Source organism: Pararge aegeria, chromosome 5 (assembly GCF_905163445.1).
Source record: "Pararge aegeria chromosome 5, ilParAegt1.1, whole genome shotgun sequence".
Lineage (NCBI taxonomy): Eukaryota > Metazoa > Arthropoda > Insecta > Lepidoptera > Nymphalidae > Pararge > Pararge aegeria.
In genome coordinates, this window is record NC_053184.1 from 5,044,722 (window position 1) to 5,062,858 (window position 18,137).

Sequence of the window (18,137 nt, forward strand, 5' to 3'; positions counted from 1 at the left end):
TTATATCCTACTTTAATTATTATACGATACTACGGAGGGTAGAGGTAAGGAGAGTCATCTTATATGGGAGAAAAGTTGAAAAAGTGTCCAGTTGTTGCGCTAAATAACAGTTCAAAAATCCTCCACAATGGCGCTGGTGGATGCACAGGGTATGGTCAAAATGTATTAAATTAGGATGGCGCCACATTTGCATCAGGGTAACTCTTAAAAGAAGCGCCAAATATAAATATTGTTAGAGTAGGCTTGAAAAATAAACAAGGAAGTATGGAGATACAAGGAAGTAAGGTTATATTTACCACAATATTTTGTGGCGGCATACTTCAATTCATCTACGATTGCTACATTCATACCATACATACCCTGTGCATCCACCAGCGCCATTGTGGAGGATTTTTGAACTGTTATTTAGCGCATACAACTGGACACTTTTTCAACTTTTCTCCCATATAAGATGACTCTCCTTACCTCTACCCTCCATAGATACAAGTTCTAACATCTGTCAAAAACGTTGTAACTTAACCCTCTCTGGATCTTGGCTAGAAGGGTTTAATAATTGCCCCTGTTTAAGTTGGTTATTAGTCTTGGATTGGCAGCTAGCGTTTTGCATAAAATGTAAAAAAATTAGTAAATTGTCTTTGGCAAATATTTTTCGATTCTTGTGCCACACGAGGTATTTCTTGTTTTGAATTTGGATTTCATAAATATTTTTTAAATTTCAATCTTAAATTTATATTTTTATGTCTAGATCTTAAGTTATTAAACAGTTTAATATGTTAATATTCTAAAATATGTGATTAAAAGACTTATTATATAGTTTTGGACGAACGAAACCGGGTGCATACCCTAGAATCTCTAAAAGAATTCATAAAACCTTGAAAATTTAGTGTTTTATTTTCAGTTATAAAACGAGTAACATGAAATGAAAATCATTTATGATAATTGAATTGAACAAGTATAATAAGTTTAAAGGTATGTATCTAAAAGTTGCGTTATTGTTACTGATTGTATCTTATTTCTATGAGCAACTTACTTCAATAAAAAACTATAATTGGTTGTTGTATTTTGTGGCGATATAAATATTTTAAATGCATATACAAAAATCGAAGTATTTATAATAAAATAGAAAACTGTGAAATTTATAATTTATAAACATTATTCAATTAAACTCAATATATTGTAATGTTAGGCACCGAATGTTTGGTTTGCATGTCTTGAAAATATTATTCACGCATTATCAATAGCATCATTGAAAACATGAAAAAAAATCCCAACAAGATGTTAGTAAATGTACTAATAATGCTTTTAGCAGCACCAATAATAACAACAATGTTTTAGCATTCTAATATAGATGAACTCTTTAATGGCCTTTGTTTGGAACACAAGAATAATGTTATAATTAATTAATTAATGTTTTCTTTTTAAAGCAGAGCTAAACCATCATGAATGTGGGGGCATTTGGCGAAAGGGAAGTAGCCCTCATAGCTGATGAGCTGAGCAATGCTGTTGAGTTGACTCTTAATCCTACAGTGGCACATGAAGCTAGGAAACAAGCTTATACTGCATGTGAGAGGTATAGTTTTTTAGATTTTACCTTTGTACAGTAAGAAAATTATTTGTTTCACAAAGATCTTGAGTTTAATGCCTTTGTAATACTATACCTAGTAAGTAATAGACTCATGCTCATTACACTTATGGTACTCAATATTGTAGTGAAGACCAGTAATGTTGGTCAAATTTGGGGTTTCTTTAATAGATAAGTGGACTGTGTAATATGCTCTCTTAGAGTTAAAAGTTAGGACACTCAATAATTTCTGGTCTAAATTTAGAATTGAACTCAGGAAAAACAACAGTGATATCAGTTAATATGCTTGACCATCAAGCCAGTTTTGCAGCTATATTGATAAACATTTGGTATTCATAATAATTGATTGTTGTCCGGGATTGAAGTATTGGTTGCACACATTAAATAAAAGACAGAATAAAATAAAAGAGACAACTTCAATCTAGATGTCAAGGTGTGCAAAGGCAAACTTATTACTAAAGCAATCTCTCTCAGACAACCTTTGGTGTGAGGACATATAAAGTAACTGGCTTGGTGCAACAATAAAATCAAAACTAAAAAGTAATAAAACAATTGTTAAACAAATATACTACATGGTGATAAATTCTAATATGGGTAGTAGTAATTTTAATTTAAAATCTATATATACACTACGGTGAATAACTGAATTTATTTCAGTTTCAAAGACAATTCACCATGGTGTGCCCAGGCGGGCTTACTACTAGCCAGTGGTGCCCATTACTCACCAGTGGTGAAGCATTTTGGATTGCAGTTGATGGAACACACAGTCAAGTACAGATGGACACATATAAGTCAGGCTGAGAAATTATTTATTAAGGTGAATGTCTTTATTTTAATAACTTATGCAAAAACTTATCTGAAAGTAACCTAAACAGAAGACTGACAAGAGAAAGAATATTATTATTAATAAAATATCATATAAGTTGATGTTATTATTAAGCTATCAGATATTGCAGTTTTTGCTTTATTTTCATCCTCTGTTAATTTCTTCTATCTTGTTTCTATGTCTTATATCTTTAAACAAGTAATTCTTGTATATATATAATTGAAATCTCGGAATCGGCTCCATCGATTCCATGAAATTTAGTATACAGGGGGTTTCAGGGGCGATGAATCGATCTAGCTAGGATTCATTTTTAGAAAATGTCATTTTATTCATGTTTACACGGGTCAGCTAGTATAAACTGTTACAGTAATTGTGGAAAAAAAATCCCAAGATTAAAATTATAACAAAGTATATTATTCACTTTTAGGAAAATGCCATGAAACTTTTAAACATGGGTGGCTGGGAAACGGGACACTTGAATGATGCATTGGCACGAGTGATTGTTGAGATGATAAAACGTGAGTGGCCTCAGCAATGGTCTACTTTACTTGCTGAGCTAAGTGATGCATGTAGCAGAGGACATCAACACACACAGATTGTCCTTCATGTATTCTTGAGATTAGTGGAGGATGTTGCTACTTTGCAGGTGTTGTATATCATTCAGATCTCCATAATTACTTAAGAAATGTAAAAGCAAAGTCCCCACAGTATCCTCACAGTGTTGTTTCCCCACAACACACTATATGTGGCACCTTAAGGGCTAATTTGCTTAGCCCAATGTCATGATAAGCCCATGCACTGTTGTGAACCTGTTCAACCAGAACCAGACGTTCAGAACTGTTCAGAGAACCTAACCTCACCTTTTAGGTTAGGTTAGGCAAAATTGAGCAAAGTAGACTATTTTCTGTGTAGACTATTTACTTACATTCATGCTGTGCAAATATAAATATTTGTATCTGTACAACTTATTAATTAGTGAATTGACTGTTGTCATTTGCGTCTCATTGTTCTGGAACGTTTCATTGCACTGGAATGTTGTTGACGTGTTCTGCGGAAATAATTTGTATATCAGCTTTTTTTGCGACTGCTCGATACCCAGTGCCATCAATCTAAGGTACCATAAGAAAGCTTAGCATCCAGGAAAACTCATAAGGTTCAATAAACTAGGGAAACAAATAGAACCTTTCGATTGATAGGTAGATAAACAAGCTAGTCACTATAACAAACAAGGCAGTAGAAGATTAATTGTATAAATAATACATATCAACAGACATTAGAACAACACCAGCGACGCAAGGATATATACCAGGCTCTCACAAGCAACATGGCTGAGATATTTTCTTTCTTCATGCGCCTCATTGAGCTGCACGTTCAGGAGTTCAGAGAGAAGACTGCAGCTGGGGATTATGCTGGAGCAGCTAGTAATGGTAGAGTTGTGCAGGTAAATATATTCTAATTTATTCCTTTGTTTAATTATTGTACTAAATATAAATAAATTTAATAAATTATATACCTATTTAAATTTAACAAAGTAGACTCCAAATTTTTTAACCAGATAAACTGTAGAGATGTACTGAGTACAGATGTTTCACAGGGTTTTATTTTGCCAGACTTTACTGATAAAAGATAAGAAATAGCATGCTGTTTAGTATGCATGAAGTTTTGTACACTGTAGAAACCTAGGTCATGTCTTTTTTAGGTTTATATACAATGACACACATTTTACCATCTAGCCCTAAAGTAAGCATAGCTTGTGAAATGGGTACTAAGATAGCTGATGAATATTTAATGAATTCAATATACATAAATATTTATAATATACACCCAGAATCACACATACATTTGTAAATACAATATAAGTAATTTACTGTGAGATGGTGATAACAAAAAAAGAAAATTACCCGGCTAAGTTTGTTGTTGGCTCTTCTTAGACAGACCAGGGCGCGTTTGGAACCCTTGTAGGTTTAAGTTGGCAAACAAAGTTATCACCATCCCCTTACAATTATGTAAATATATAATATGTATGAATGCTTCATAAGTGCCTGTGATAGGCCTACATGAATAAAGGAGTTTTGAATTTGAATTTATTTCAACTGAGTTACTCTGCAAAGTATTTTGCCATTTTTGTTGTTGAAGTCATAACATAAACATTAACAAGAAATTGAAGTGAATTTATTTAAGTTTCTTCCCACATTTATATATATTAGTTTTACTTAAGTATTTCTGAACTTCTTTTAGGTGGTATTACTCACACTGACAGGATTTGTGGAGTGGGTATCGACCAATCATGTGGTGACCAACAATGGAAGACTGTTAGAGATCCTTTGCATCCTGCTCAGTGATGAAGCATTTCAACTGCCTGCTGCGGAATGTTTACTGCAGATTGTTAATAGGAAAGGCTCTGTGAGTATTGGCAGGAATAGTTAATTACAGTCACCATTATACTGCCTATTTATTTTTTTATTTTATATTAAGCCACTATCAAAATACACAAGCTATAGTTTATTTTTAGTTCTATACAATGTTTTGTATTATTTTTTTTATAATCTGTGTGCTCTTTGGCAAAGGCTTCCTCCAATCCTTTCCACTGTTTAGTTTGGTGACAGTCAAATAATGAAAATTGGCTTAGTATTAAAATGTGTCATTATGTTGCTTAAAAACTTTAGTTGGAATGATAAATGGCAAGAACATTTAATCGCCATGGTCATTTCATGCTGTAATCTGGGTTCCGATCTGAAGAGCGTGATTGCTGGTTTAATTCCAGGATCATTAGGCATGGAATTACGGCACTTACGCTTCGGATTGATGGACACTGGGTGGTGCATTGCAGGATGTCTTCCTTGCGTACCTTGCCAATTGTTGCTCTTTTTATATGCGATGTTTTTCCACTTACCATCATGTGGGCCATATGCTTAAAGTGCATTTAACTGGTAATCAGTTAAGTGAGCCATCTGCTTGGCCATTAATTAATAGTAATTATTATTATTACTACCCCGGAAAAAATGACTGCTTTCGGCGCGATTTGTAAAAAAAAACGTAATCAACGAGGAAGAAGTCGCGAGCAACTGCTAGTTTATTAATAATTTTCTAGTTCAGGAACAGAAATACAGGAAAGAAAAAATGCTTGGCATGTGTGAATTATTATTTATTTTCAAAATTTCAGACAAAGGAGCGCAAACCTTTGATGATATTATTCAGTGAGAACGCGATCTCTTACATACACCGTGCGGCTCTGCAGAGCATCAGCGCGATCGATGAACCTCATTACTTGTTCCTAAAGAAACTCTCACTGGTGAGTGGACATTTACAGTGATCCTAAGATGTCTTAATAAAAAGTAAAAAAAAAAAAAAGGGAAGAATGTCTGCACTTTTATTCAATTTAATCTCTAAGTCGGCAATTTCGAAAAAAAACAGCCTAAAGTGACGATCGGATAGCCTTCAACTCTATACATCAAAAAATAGTTAAACCTACGAACGAAGAAACATGCTGAATCATAATATTCAGACTTGAAAGAAAAAAAACCTTAATATAAAATCCCACGAAAGGATGCGTCGAATTACTCCCACTGTGCGTCGCCATGTTAGATTTTTTACATAAGAAAACACACAAAAGAAAAAATTTTGGTTATTATTCACAGGTTCTTGCGGGACTAGCTCAGCAACTGACTTCGCTGTGGAACTGCGGCGCTACCAACACTGAAACTTGGCTACCGCTACTTCTGGAAACCATGCTGCTACTCACATCGCATCCATCGTTGACATTGGCGCACACGGCCAACTCTGTGTGGTTGGCCTTTCTAAAGCACGAGCACATTTCTAAGTTGCACGAAGTGTTGGCCGTAGTGCCACGTTGGCTCCAAGCTGCAGCGCCCAAGATTCTTAAAGTTAGTAACTTGTGGTTAAAGACGTTTATTTTTCTCAAAAGAAATTACAATTTCACTCTATGAGAATATTTACAAGTAATTTTAATGTAGTTAATATTAAAACTACAAACAACGGCACATACAAAACAATCAGAAATTATTAAAAAAACTAGAGGGTAAACTTATAAATACTTCATACTGTCATACGTAGGACCACACTCAGGTTTTGTCAATTACAAAGGCATTAAGTTTTTTCTTAAAAGTATTGAAATTTTGTTCCATTTTAATGTAGTTTATTATATATATTAATGCTCCTTCAAAGTTTACCGTAATTTGTTTGTGGTTTGTTGAAGCAATAAGTCAAAGTCAAAGACAATAGAATCATTATTCTCCTTACATTACATATATTTCTCACATTGGCAAATACAGCACACTGTGTGCCTATAATGCAATATAATTTGTAACAATATTTTTTACCAATACTTTCACCTCTTCAGTCTGCCTCATACACAGGCAATATTATTGACAATATTCTGGTATATGCAAAATATTGTCAATATTCATCATCATCATCACATCAACCGATAGACGTCCACTGCTGGACATAGGTCTTTTGTAGGGAGTTCCAAGTTCCACGATTCTGAGCCGCTTGGATCCAACGGCTACCTGCGACGCGCTTAATGTCGTCTGTCCACCTCGTTGGGGGTCGACCAACGCTGCGCTTACCAGTACGGGGCTGCCATTCCAGCACCTTGGGACCCCAACGTCCATCCTTTCTCCGAACTATGTGCCCGGCCCATTGCCACTTAAGCTTCGCGACTCGTTGAGCTATGTCGGTAACTTTGGTTCTTCTACGAATCTCCACATTTCTGATTCGATCGCGTAGAGATACTCCGAGCATAGCTCTCTCCATCGCCCGCTGAGTGACTCTAAGCCTTCTTATGAGGCCCATAGTTAACGACCATGTTTCAGAGCCATAGGTCATCACTGGCAACACGCACTGTTCGAAGACTTTCGTCTTCAGGCACTGAGGGATTTCTGACGAAAAGATGGCACGGAGTTTCCCGAACGCTGCCCATCCGAGTTGGATTCGGCGGTTCACCTCCTTCTCGAAATTGGACCTACCTAACTGGATCGTGTGTCCTAGGTATACGTATTCGTCAACAATTTCGAGTGCAGTGTTCTCAACGATTACTGGTTGAAGCGGAACATGAGCATTAGACATAATCTTCGTCTTGCTCATGTTCATTCGTAGGCCAACCTGTTGAGAAGCTCTGCTGAGGCCATCGAGCATCGTATTTAGGTCTCCCAGAGTCTCTGCCATTATGACTACATCGTCGGCAAACCGAAGTTGAGTGATGTACTCGCCGTTAATGTTGATGCCAAGTCCGTTCCATTCCAGAAGCTTAAAGACGTCCTCCAACGCAGCGGTAAATAGTTTCGGGGAGATAACATCTCCCTGTCGCACGCCTCGCTGCAATTGGATTGGTCTCGTAGTCTGATCCTGTATACGAACTGACATAGTGGCGTTTTTGTACAAACACTGCAACACTTGGATATACCGGTAGTCAATTCGGCATCTCTGCAGTGACCTAAACACAGCCCAAGTTTCCACCGAATCAAAGGCTTTTTCATAGTCCACAAACGCTAAGCAAAGTGGCCGGTTATACTCTTCAGTCTTCTGTATAACCTGCCGCAGCGTATGAATGTGGTCTATGGTACTAAAGCCCTTACGGAAACCGGCTTGTTCGGGAGGCTGGAAGTCATCAAACCTACGAGCGAGACGATTCGTAATGACTCTCGAAAACAGCTTGTAGATATGACTCAGCAGCGAGATGGGTCTGTAATTCTTCAACAAGGTATTATCACCTTTTTTGAAGAACAGAACCACCACACTCCTGTGCCATGCCTCTGGCGTTGTGCCTTGGTGAATAACGGAATCAAACAATCGCTGAAGGACTCTCAGTATCGGTTTTCCACCTGCCTTCAGGAGTTCTGCCGTTATTCCGTCATCACCCGGCGCCTTGCCATTTTTAAGCTGCTTGAGAGCCACACTAATCTCGTATAGGCTGACGTCTGGGATATCTTCGGTATAGTGTCGAGTTAATTTGGCTCTAGGATCCTTAGCCAAATCTTCAACAGGCGTCTGTACTGTGGTGTACAACTGTCCATAAAAGTTCTCAACCTCACCCAAGATCTCAGGTTTGGAAGAGACAAGACTACCATTATTGGTCTTCAGTCGCATCAACTGGCTCTGACCGATAGACAGATCTCTAGCGAACACTTTAGAGCCTCTGTTTTGCTCGATGGCATTTTTAATACGCTCTGTATTGAAGTGCCGCATATCACGAGTCTGTGATTTAGAGATCTGCCTATTAATCCGCCGGTAAGCGGACGCGTCTGCTATAGACTGTAGTCTCATCTCTTGCCTCTCCGTCATAAGCTTGAGTGTATTGGTTGAGAACCTATTGGCCTTGTTTCTACGGTGGGCCTTGTAGAATTTGGACCCGACTGTTTGGACAGTTTCCACCAGCCTGTTGTTCAAATCGTCCACAGTGTCGCAATCTGCTAGGCAACCGAACCGGTTCTGTAGTTCTAGTTGAAAGCTCTCGGGGTTTTGAATATGGGCACGAGTAGGCCGGAGTGTAGACTTCACCAGTCTGACTCTTTCAAGTTGAACGTTTATACTCAATGTGCCTCTTACCATACGGTGATCACTTCCGGTTTTAACCCTGTTGATCACAGAGACATCATTGAATACATGCCGTTTGGTCGACATGATGAAGTCGATCTCGTTTCTCGTGGAACCATCGGGGCTTATCCAGGTCCATTTCCTGTGTGGCCGCTTCTTGAAGAAGGAGTTCATCATATAAAGGCCCTCCTTCTCCATGAAGTCAGCCAACATTTGACCCCTGTGGTTCCGTTGCCCATACCCAAATTGCCCCACCCTCAACTCTGAACCAGTTCGCTCGCCAAGCTTCGCGTTGAAATCCCCCATCACAATATTGTAGTAGGTGTTCGAGGCATGTATGGCTTTTGAAATGTCCTCATACAAAACCTCTACATCCTCGTCTGGGTGTGCCGAAGTCGGCGCGTATACCTGTATGACCTTCAACGAATACCGTTTGGTAATTCTGAGTATAAGGTATGCTACCCTGCTCGACACACTTTCGACTTTTACAACATTGTTGACGAGAGACTTGTGGACGATAAACCCGACACCACCCTGTGACTGTTGGTCACCCTCCCGGTAGTAAAACAAGTTGCCGGATTCCAAGATTATCGAGTCCTCCCCCTCTCGCCGGACTTCAGACAATCCTATAATATCCCAGCGCAACTTGCTCACCACTTCTTCCAGCTCAATCACCTTTCCATCGGTCCTCAACGTGCGTGCGTTGTATGTTGCCAGGTCAAGTCGTCGGGGTTGGCAGCGGAATCTCTGCCGGAGATTCTTAACACCCCTTGCCCCGCCGTTACCATAACCGCTGCCAGAGCCAGGAATAGCGGGGCCGCCGGGAACTAGGGGCTGTGGTTTTTTTCTCCTTCCCATTAAAGATATGCCCGATAATGACCACGCTGGGCAGGCGGGTCATCGCAGGGCTAGACTGATCGCCCCGGCGTCGCTGCTGCCCGACACCGGTCTGTGCCATTTGTTCAGCCTAGCCAATTCGAAGTGGTTATACCGCCACTTGTCGGTCGCCAGAGCCTCGTCGGTTAAACGGCAGGGTGCACCACGTGCAGGTGAGGTTGGCAATTTGGGAGGCTGACTGGTACTAGCCACACCCACTTACACCCCACGTCAATATTATTATTTGATAAATTCTCATTAATCTGTGGTCGAAGTAATAGATAATGGTTACACTATGGATTTCCATCCTCCATTTTATATATTTCCGCATCCTTATCTGCCCGCATCACGCCGCCAATTAGTTGCACACCTATATCCGCGGCAAACGCACGTCAATCTTCCGCTCATCCATTCAATAAAACCACATGGTCGGCCGGCCAAAGAACCTTATACTGGACGATTAATAGTATTTAAACCTACATCAGTGCTTTAGTGTTTAGTGATAACTTGTGAAACCTTGTGAAGTGACGAGAAATCAAGAGAACTGCATTACGACGAACTGTAAGTCCACGTGCAAATACTTTTCTGTCCAACCCTAGTTATCCCTTGTTCTATATCCTTTAAAGCCATAGTTTAAACATTAAAAAGGGGAAAAGAATCCAGCAAACCCTAAAATATACAGTCCACTAAATTTACAAAGAAAATAAATACCATTTTATGGTGATGATTCCCCGAAAGTAAAAATGGCGTCACCATAAAATTTGGTCCTTCGAGCCGGATTTCATAAAAAAAAAAAAATATTTGATCACTTCCATCGAATTTCATAAATTTTAGTCATTCGATCCGAAGATCGGCTGATTCGATTTAAATTCATAATTTTAGGATTTAAATTATCGTTAATCATTACATTCTATGACTTTAAAGTTCGGAATTATTATTAGTCTATGCAACTTAAAGTACGCTATATTGTAGGTATTCACTAGTTCAGTTTGTAAGTTTAATACCGCTAAGATATTGTCTACATAATAGATTTAACGTTTTGTTTACTAAGTAAAGAAGTACTAAGTATTTTATAATTATATATCTCTTTTCCGCACCGCTTGCTTCGTATTTCTATATAGTTTTACCCCGCTACTTAGTATTAAAAACGGATGAATCGTAGGTAAAGATATCTATTTCAAACGCATCATACCTACCAAACAATGCGCTCGGCCGCAGTCGTTTTTGTCGCTCGCTGCATTCAAGGTCACGCATGACCTCTAACTTGTTAATTGTTATACCTAGTTCTTTGCCCGGTTTAGTTTTTAAAATAGCATTATAACACTTTTATTTAACCGCTCGCGTCTATAAAGGGGTTGTGTGTTTATTATTATAAGACTGCAACTACTTTATATATTTTACGCATTTCTTGACGCATTTGCAAACACATATACACCTTTTTTATTATATTTTTATTGTTATAATTCGGTTTACTCCTTCAAAATGAATAAACCAGAGTCGGTTTCTTCACCAAGTCCATATAGCAAGGAAGAATGTAAGTTACGGTTGTTGGAAGGCAAACGGGACGTTATATTTGCTCGTATGCAAAGAATGTTTGACACCGCTATTCAAGTCGAATCGGACAGCAGTAAGCTGCCTTCTTTATTGTCTCAGGCTTCAAACATAGACACTTTACGCAAAGAGTTTGAGTTAAATTTAGATTTATTCAATGAGGCGCAGTTAATGTTGAATCCAAAGGCTATGATTAATTACCAATCGTGGACTTCATTTGAAGAAATGTTTTGCTATGTCAAACAAATAATGGAGCGTCACTCTAATGTTGATAATACGAGTTCAGAGAATGACAGCGCACGTCCTATCTCTAGTTTTCCTAAATTAAAATCCCATCTTCCGCCTATAGACTTAATGGAGTTTGACGGTCAGTTAACTAAATTTCCTTTGTTCTACCAGCAGTTTAAAAACATGATACATGATAATCCTAACTTAACCAATAATGAAAAGGTATTTTATTTAGTTGGTAGGTTAAAAGGGAAAGCCGCATCTGTATGTGCAGGATTGCCAGCCACCGCAGAAAATTATCCTTTTATTTGGGAGGCGTTAATACAAAAATACGACGATCCGCGTTCGTTAGCCTGCGCTTATTTAAACCAATTATTGCAATTTAAACCGCTTGCTAGTACTAATGCTAATTCATTAGATAGCTTTATAAATACATTTAATTCTTCAGTAGAAGCTCTCAAACAATTAAAAATCGATCTTACTGATTTTATATTCTTTCACTTAGCCACGCTTAAATTAGATGCTGATACAGTTAAAATGTTTGAGATAATAAATCGCAAAAAACAAATTCCTACCTATAGGAGTCTTATAGAATTTGTGAAGGAACAGAATAAAGTAATGTCGCGCTCTCTTAATAAAGGATTAGGATTACCTCAAAATAGATATAAGGGGAATTCGATTCCGAAGCCTTCTACCAAAAGTTTTGTAAGTACAGAAACTGTAAATACTTTAAATAGTGCAGCTTGCAGTTTGTGTAAAATTGGTCAACACACACATCTTTATTCTTGCCCTGCATTTATGAAATTGTCTCCGCATGAGCGGCATTTACATGTAAAAAATAATAACTTTTGTAACCGATGTTTATCGACTCATCATAAAACTTTAAACTGCTCTTCTCAGCGAAACTGTAAAAGGTGCTCATCGGCATCACATCATACTGAATTGCATTTTGAACGCAATAATTACAACGCTAAAGATTTATTACCTAAAACGTCCAAATCTAACATAGGTAAACCGCCCTCATCTCCTAACGCAATTAATTCGCCTCGCGTGTCATCAGTTATTACTGAGGCACCTTCGACAAGCTCCTCTAGTGAAAATACACTAAATAAAAATAATTTTATATCTCAGACCACAAATACCACTTTGGTATGTAACGTATCATATGATTGTTTAGAACGCGTCACAACAACCACTTTGTTAGGTACTGCGAAAATAAGAGTGTATGACAAAAATAATTGTGCACATCTTATAAGATGCCTAGTGGATCCCGCATCGCAAAGAGATTACGTTTCAATCAGTTGCTGTGAAAAATATTCGCTACCTATTAGCTTTCAGAGTCGTTTTTCTGAAGTTCAAGGCATCGGCGGAGTATCGCAAAAAATAATTGGTGTTTCAGAATTTACGTTTAAATCTCGTTTTAATGACGCGAATGAATACTCAATACGCCCTCTTGTAGTTGAGCGAATCACTTCTCAACTGCCTGACTCTCATGTAGACATCACAGCCATTGATGGTCTTATTAAAAATTTACCTCTGGCTGATGATGATTTCGCAGAACCTGGTCCAATTGATATATTACTAGGGGTAAATGTGTATCGCAAAATAGCAATGGCTGATAAAATAAATGGTTATGAAAATATGCCTTCCGCATTTGAAACCTCTTTGGGTTATATAATTATGGGCGATGCACCTATTTTATCTAAACCTAATAATTCCCGCGCTTTGTGTTTTTTCACGAGTGAACCTTTAGATAAAATGTTAGAGAGATTTTGGACAATAGAAGAGCCTCCTTCCCGCAAATTCTTAAGTCCTGATGAACAAAGGTGTGAGGACATATATACGGCTTCCACTGTACGCCAACAGGACGGAGCATATTCGGTAGATCTTCCCTTTAAAGAAGATCCTAATTTATTAGGTGATTCGTATTTTACCGCAAAGAAGCGTTTTCTCAATCTGGAAAAACGATTCATTAGAGATCCCGAACTTCATATTAGATATAATGAAGTTATTAAGGATTACCTTGATAAGGGTATCCTCAAACGCTTACCACCTGATGAACCTGCTTCACCAGGTTATATCTTAGCGCATCATCCAGTGATACGCGAAGACAAGAGTACCAAGGTACGAATCGTACTAGATGGTTCTTGTCCCACTGATTATTCTCTTCTTAAAATAGAAGAACCCTCCGCAAATAGGAAATTATCTTTAAATGATATTTTGTATACTGGTTGCAATTTGCAAGCAGATATATTTAACATTCTTTTGAATGTCCGCATTTTCCGCATCGCATTTTTTGCTGACGTCCGCCAAATGTATTTGTCTATATATGTCAATTCTCCGCACCGCAAATATCAACGCATTATTTATCGATCTTCACCAAAGGACCCACTTGAAATGTATGAATTTACTCGAGTGACCTTTGGTCTCCGCTCATCGCCCTTTTTGGCATTACGCACACTGCGCCAGCTGGCTAGTGACGAGCGCCAGCAATGGCCTCTCGCTGCATCAGTTGTTGAGAGAGACGTCTACATGGACGACCTAGCTTCTTCCGCCTCATCTCTAGATGAAGCGGTAAAGATAGCTAAAGAGTTGATACAACTGTTTAAGGCTGGTGGATTTGACTTAGTGAAATGGACCAGCAATTCGACTGAATTGCTCGGACACATTCCTTCATTTCACCGCCAATCTGAGTCGATCTCTCTTGACACTGATGACTCCTTTAAGATTCTTGGTCTTCATTGGCTTCCCGCATCTGATGAATTTATTTTTAGAATTTCGCAACCGCAAAGTGATTGTACCAAAAGAGCTATACTTTCAGCTACCGCGCGTCTTTATGACGTTCTAGGTCTTGTTGGTCCAGTCATTTTATTCGCTAAATTACTCATAAAGGAGTTATGGCTTCTAAAAATAGGATGGGACGAGTGTCCTCAACACATATGTGAAAGATGGCAAAATTATATAATTGAACTGCCTATTATTCAGAATCTTAAGTATCCTCGTCATGTTGGAATAGAAGACACTTCTGAAATTTATCTTCTCGCATTCTCTGACGCTAGTGAGCAAGCATTTGGCTCTGTTTTATACTTATACGTTAAAAACAGAAATCAAAGGCCTATAATTACACTTATTTGCTCTAAATCCCGCGTAGCACCGGTAAAACCAACGGTTACGCTAGCTAGGTTAGAGTTAAATGGAATAGTATTGCTTGCTCGACTTGTAAATTCAGTATATAATATATTGTCAACCCGCATCAAAATAAAGGAAGTACTCGCGTTTTCTGATTCAGAAGTCGCCCTTTGTTGGGCACTCTCTTCGCCACACAGGTTTAATACATATGTGGCTAACCGCATCTCTCAAATTCATACGCTATTGACATCAATTAAGGTGAACTTTTATCACATACCTGGTGTTCAAAACCCCGCGGACTGTGTGTCTCGTGGCCTTATGCCCACACAGTTTTCAAAACACGACCTTTGGTTTAAGGGTCCCCCATGGTTGTCTTTATCTTCAGAAGAGTGGCCCATAATAAAGTTTTCCTCTCATCAGGTTTCTTCATTACCTGAGGAGAAAACTACAACGCACTTAATAATATCGCACGATGAATATACAATTATAAAGCTTGGATCTAAATGTTCTTCTTGGACTAAATTTCTTCACGCCACGATTTATGTACTCAGATTCATGAAAAAACTTCCGCGCAGAGATATTATTACAGCTGAAGATATCAATGCAGCTGAATTACTGATAATTCGCACAATACAACGCTCAGTCTTTCAGACTGATATTGACAACATTAAAAATAATAAACCATGTTCGTCAAAATTACGAAAATTATTTCCTTTTGTTTCTGAGGACATTCTTCGGGTGGGTGGACGTCTTGCTTACTCGTCGTTAGATTACTCGCATAAACACCCAATTTTATTACCCAAGAAGGGACACATAATAGATCTGTTAATTGATCACTATCATCGTAATCATTCACACGCTGGCCCTCAATTGCTTCTGTCTATATTGAGACAAAAATATTGGATATTATCTGCTCGTTGTGTGGTACGTCAACGCATACATAAGTGCAATGCATGTTTTAGGCATAATCCTAAGCCTACATTTCCACTTATGTCTGACCTTCCTAAGTGTAGGATAGAGAAAAGTAAGGCATTCTTACACACAGGTGTAGATTACGCTGGACCTCTCTATATCACATTGACTAGGAAACGCGGCATACGTAGTCAGAAGGCATATATATGCCTATTTGTTTGTTTGGTTACAAAGGCGGTTCATATAGAGCTAGCCTCTGATCTGAGTTCCGCCGCCTTCTTAAATTGTTTTAAAAGATTCCAGGCCAGGAGAGGAAATTGCGAAGTCCTGTACTCAGACCAAGGAACCAATTTCGTTTCATCCAAGGCTTATTTCAATGAGTTACATACCTTTTTAAAGTCAGAAGATTATTATAAGGACTTTAGTTCCGAATTGGCTAAATATCGTATAGATTGGAAACTTAATGCACCAACTGCAAGCCATTTTGGAGGAGTCTGGGAGAGTAATATTAAAAGTGTTAAAACTCTACTTTTTCGCGTAATCGGCAAACAAATTCTGACATACGAGGAAATGCTTACTGTACTTAATGAAATTGAGGCTGTACTTAACAGTCGACCTCTGTATGTTTTAAGTTCAGATCCCTCTGAACCCTCCGCGCTAACGCCTTCGCATTTTCTTTCAACCGTACCTTTGGAATTCATTCCAGCTCCAGACGTAACTGGAGAACGCGCTGGTCTTTTGTCTAGATTTTCTTTATTGGATTCTCTGGTTCAGTCATTCTGGAAGAGATTCAGAACGGAATATCTGCACAATTTGCAAGTGCGTCAAAAGTGGAACACTCCCACGAATCCGCTTACAATAGGGACTGTTGTGATAGTTATTGTACAAAACGCGCCGCCCTTACAGTGGCCACTTGGGGTCATTACTAAGGTGCTACCTGGCAAAGATGGAGTTGTCCGCGTAGTTCAAATAAAAACTAAGAACGGGACTTATATCCGGCCTATCGTTAAGTTATGTCCGCTGCCAACTCAATAATTTTTATCACTAGTTCTCATTTAATCTTATTATGCTTTAGTTAATTTATTTTATTTTTCTTTACGCATTACTCTTGTATAGTATACTTACAATATTAGGTCGTATTATAAGTTGCAATTATGTTTATATCCGTTTTATGAAGGGTTCCTTCATGTCCGGGGGGATATTTGATAAATTCTCATTAATCTGTGGTCGAAGTAATAGATAATGGTTACACTATGGATTTCCATCCTCCATTTTATATATTTCCGCATCCTTATCTGCCCGCATCACGCCGCCAATTAGTTGCACACCTATATCCGCGGCAAACGCACGTCAATCTTCCGCTCATCCATTCAATAAAACCACATGGTCGGCCGGCCAAAGAACCTTATACTGGACGATTAATAGTATTTAAACCTACATCAGTGCTTTAGTGTTTAGTGATAACTTGTGAAACCTTGTGAAGTGACGAGAAATCAAGAGAACTGCATTACGACGAACTGTAAGTCCATGTGCAAATACTTTTCTGTCCAACCCTAGTTATCCCTTGTTCTATATCCTTTAAAGCCATAGTTTAAACATTAAAAAGGGGAAAAGAATCCAGCAAACCCTAAAATATACAGTCCACTAAATTTACAAAGAAAATAAATACCATTTTATGGTGATGATTCCCCGAAAGTAAAAATGGCGTCACCAATTATTAAAGCGTGTGCGGAAAAGCCTTGGGCGTATCTCAATCAAAAACGGATCTAAACAACAAAGACAATAATCGTTAAAATAAAACAGAGTAATCTTACGCTGACTAAAATGATTACAAAATCAAACTTCAGAATAAACGTTAAACATTTTAAGAGCGTAGAACTAGCTTTAAGTCCAGAAAAAATTTGATAAAAAATTTGCAACTACTATTAATTTTGGTAGAAAATGTGTGTACACCGCTAGAAACTTAATAAGTCTGCGTAATGCTTTCTAGTATATAGGCGCATGTTAGAGCAGCGTGATGGGTGTATTTTCTATAGAGAGAGGTATAGAAAATAAAGTTTTAGAAGAGGTAGAAAGAAGCAGTGACAGCCCAGTGGGTAGGTCTTCGCCTACCTCCCCCCCCTCATCACGGACACCCGTGCCCTTTAGTGGGCCGGTAATGGGTTTATATGTTGAGGTATAGGAAATACACCACTCACGCTGCTATCTACCGATTACTACCTCAAACCGACTGATTAAGTTAGATGTGCCTAATATTCTTTAAAAAAATACTACGTCAAAAATTGTTGACATCAGTATTTTTTTTTTCATGTTTGTCTTATTCCAGGTAACGTATCCGTCTTCGCGTGTGAGCGGCGTTAATGATGCTGTGTCTTACGCCTGCATGGACTATGACAGCGAACAGGAGTTTGCTATATTCTTCAGCCGCTGCAAAACTGAGACATTAGAAAGCTTTAGGTAAATAATTCCATATCCATA

The 18,137-nt window shown here is 38.3% G+C and overlaps 1 protein-coding gene across 3 annotated transcripts in view; it reads left to right on the forward strand.

Moving 5' to 3' along the window:
- Positions 1-648: 648 nt before the first annotated feature.
- LOC120623659 (exportin-5) overlaps positions 649-18,137 on the forward strand; it is a 30,636-nt gene continuing 13,147 nt past the window's right edge. Inside the window, exons 1-10 of one of the 3 annotated variants that reach the window (XM_039889818.1) lie at positions 649-670; positions 899-969; positions 1,425-1,570; positions 2,240-2,399; positions 2,836-3,054; positions 3,679-3,849; positions 4,647-4,811; positions 5,572-5,700; positions 6,047-6,292; positions 17,986-18,116. In XM_039889818.1, coding sequence (XP_039745752.1) covers positions 1,440-1,570; positions 2,240-2,399; positions 2,836-3,054; positions 3,679-3,849; positions 4,647-4,811; positions 5,572-5,700; positions 6,047-6,292; positions 17,986-18,116 — 1,352 coding nt within the window. In that variant the 5' untranslated portion in view covers positions 649-670; positions 899-969; positions 1,425-1,439. Of the gene's footprint in view, positions 671-713; positions 970-1,424; positions 1,571-2,239; positions 2,400-2,835; positions 3,055-3,678; positions 3,850-4,646; positions 4,812-5,571; positions 5,701-6,046; positions 6,293-17,985; positions 18,117-18,137 lie in introns of those variants that run through there. The other 2 variants (XM_039889817.1, XM_039889819.1) reach the window with 2 other exon arrangements.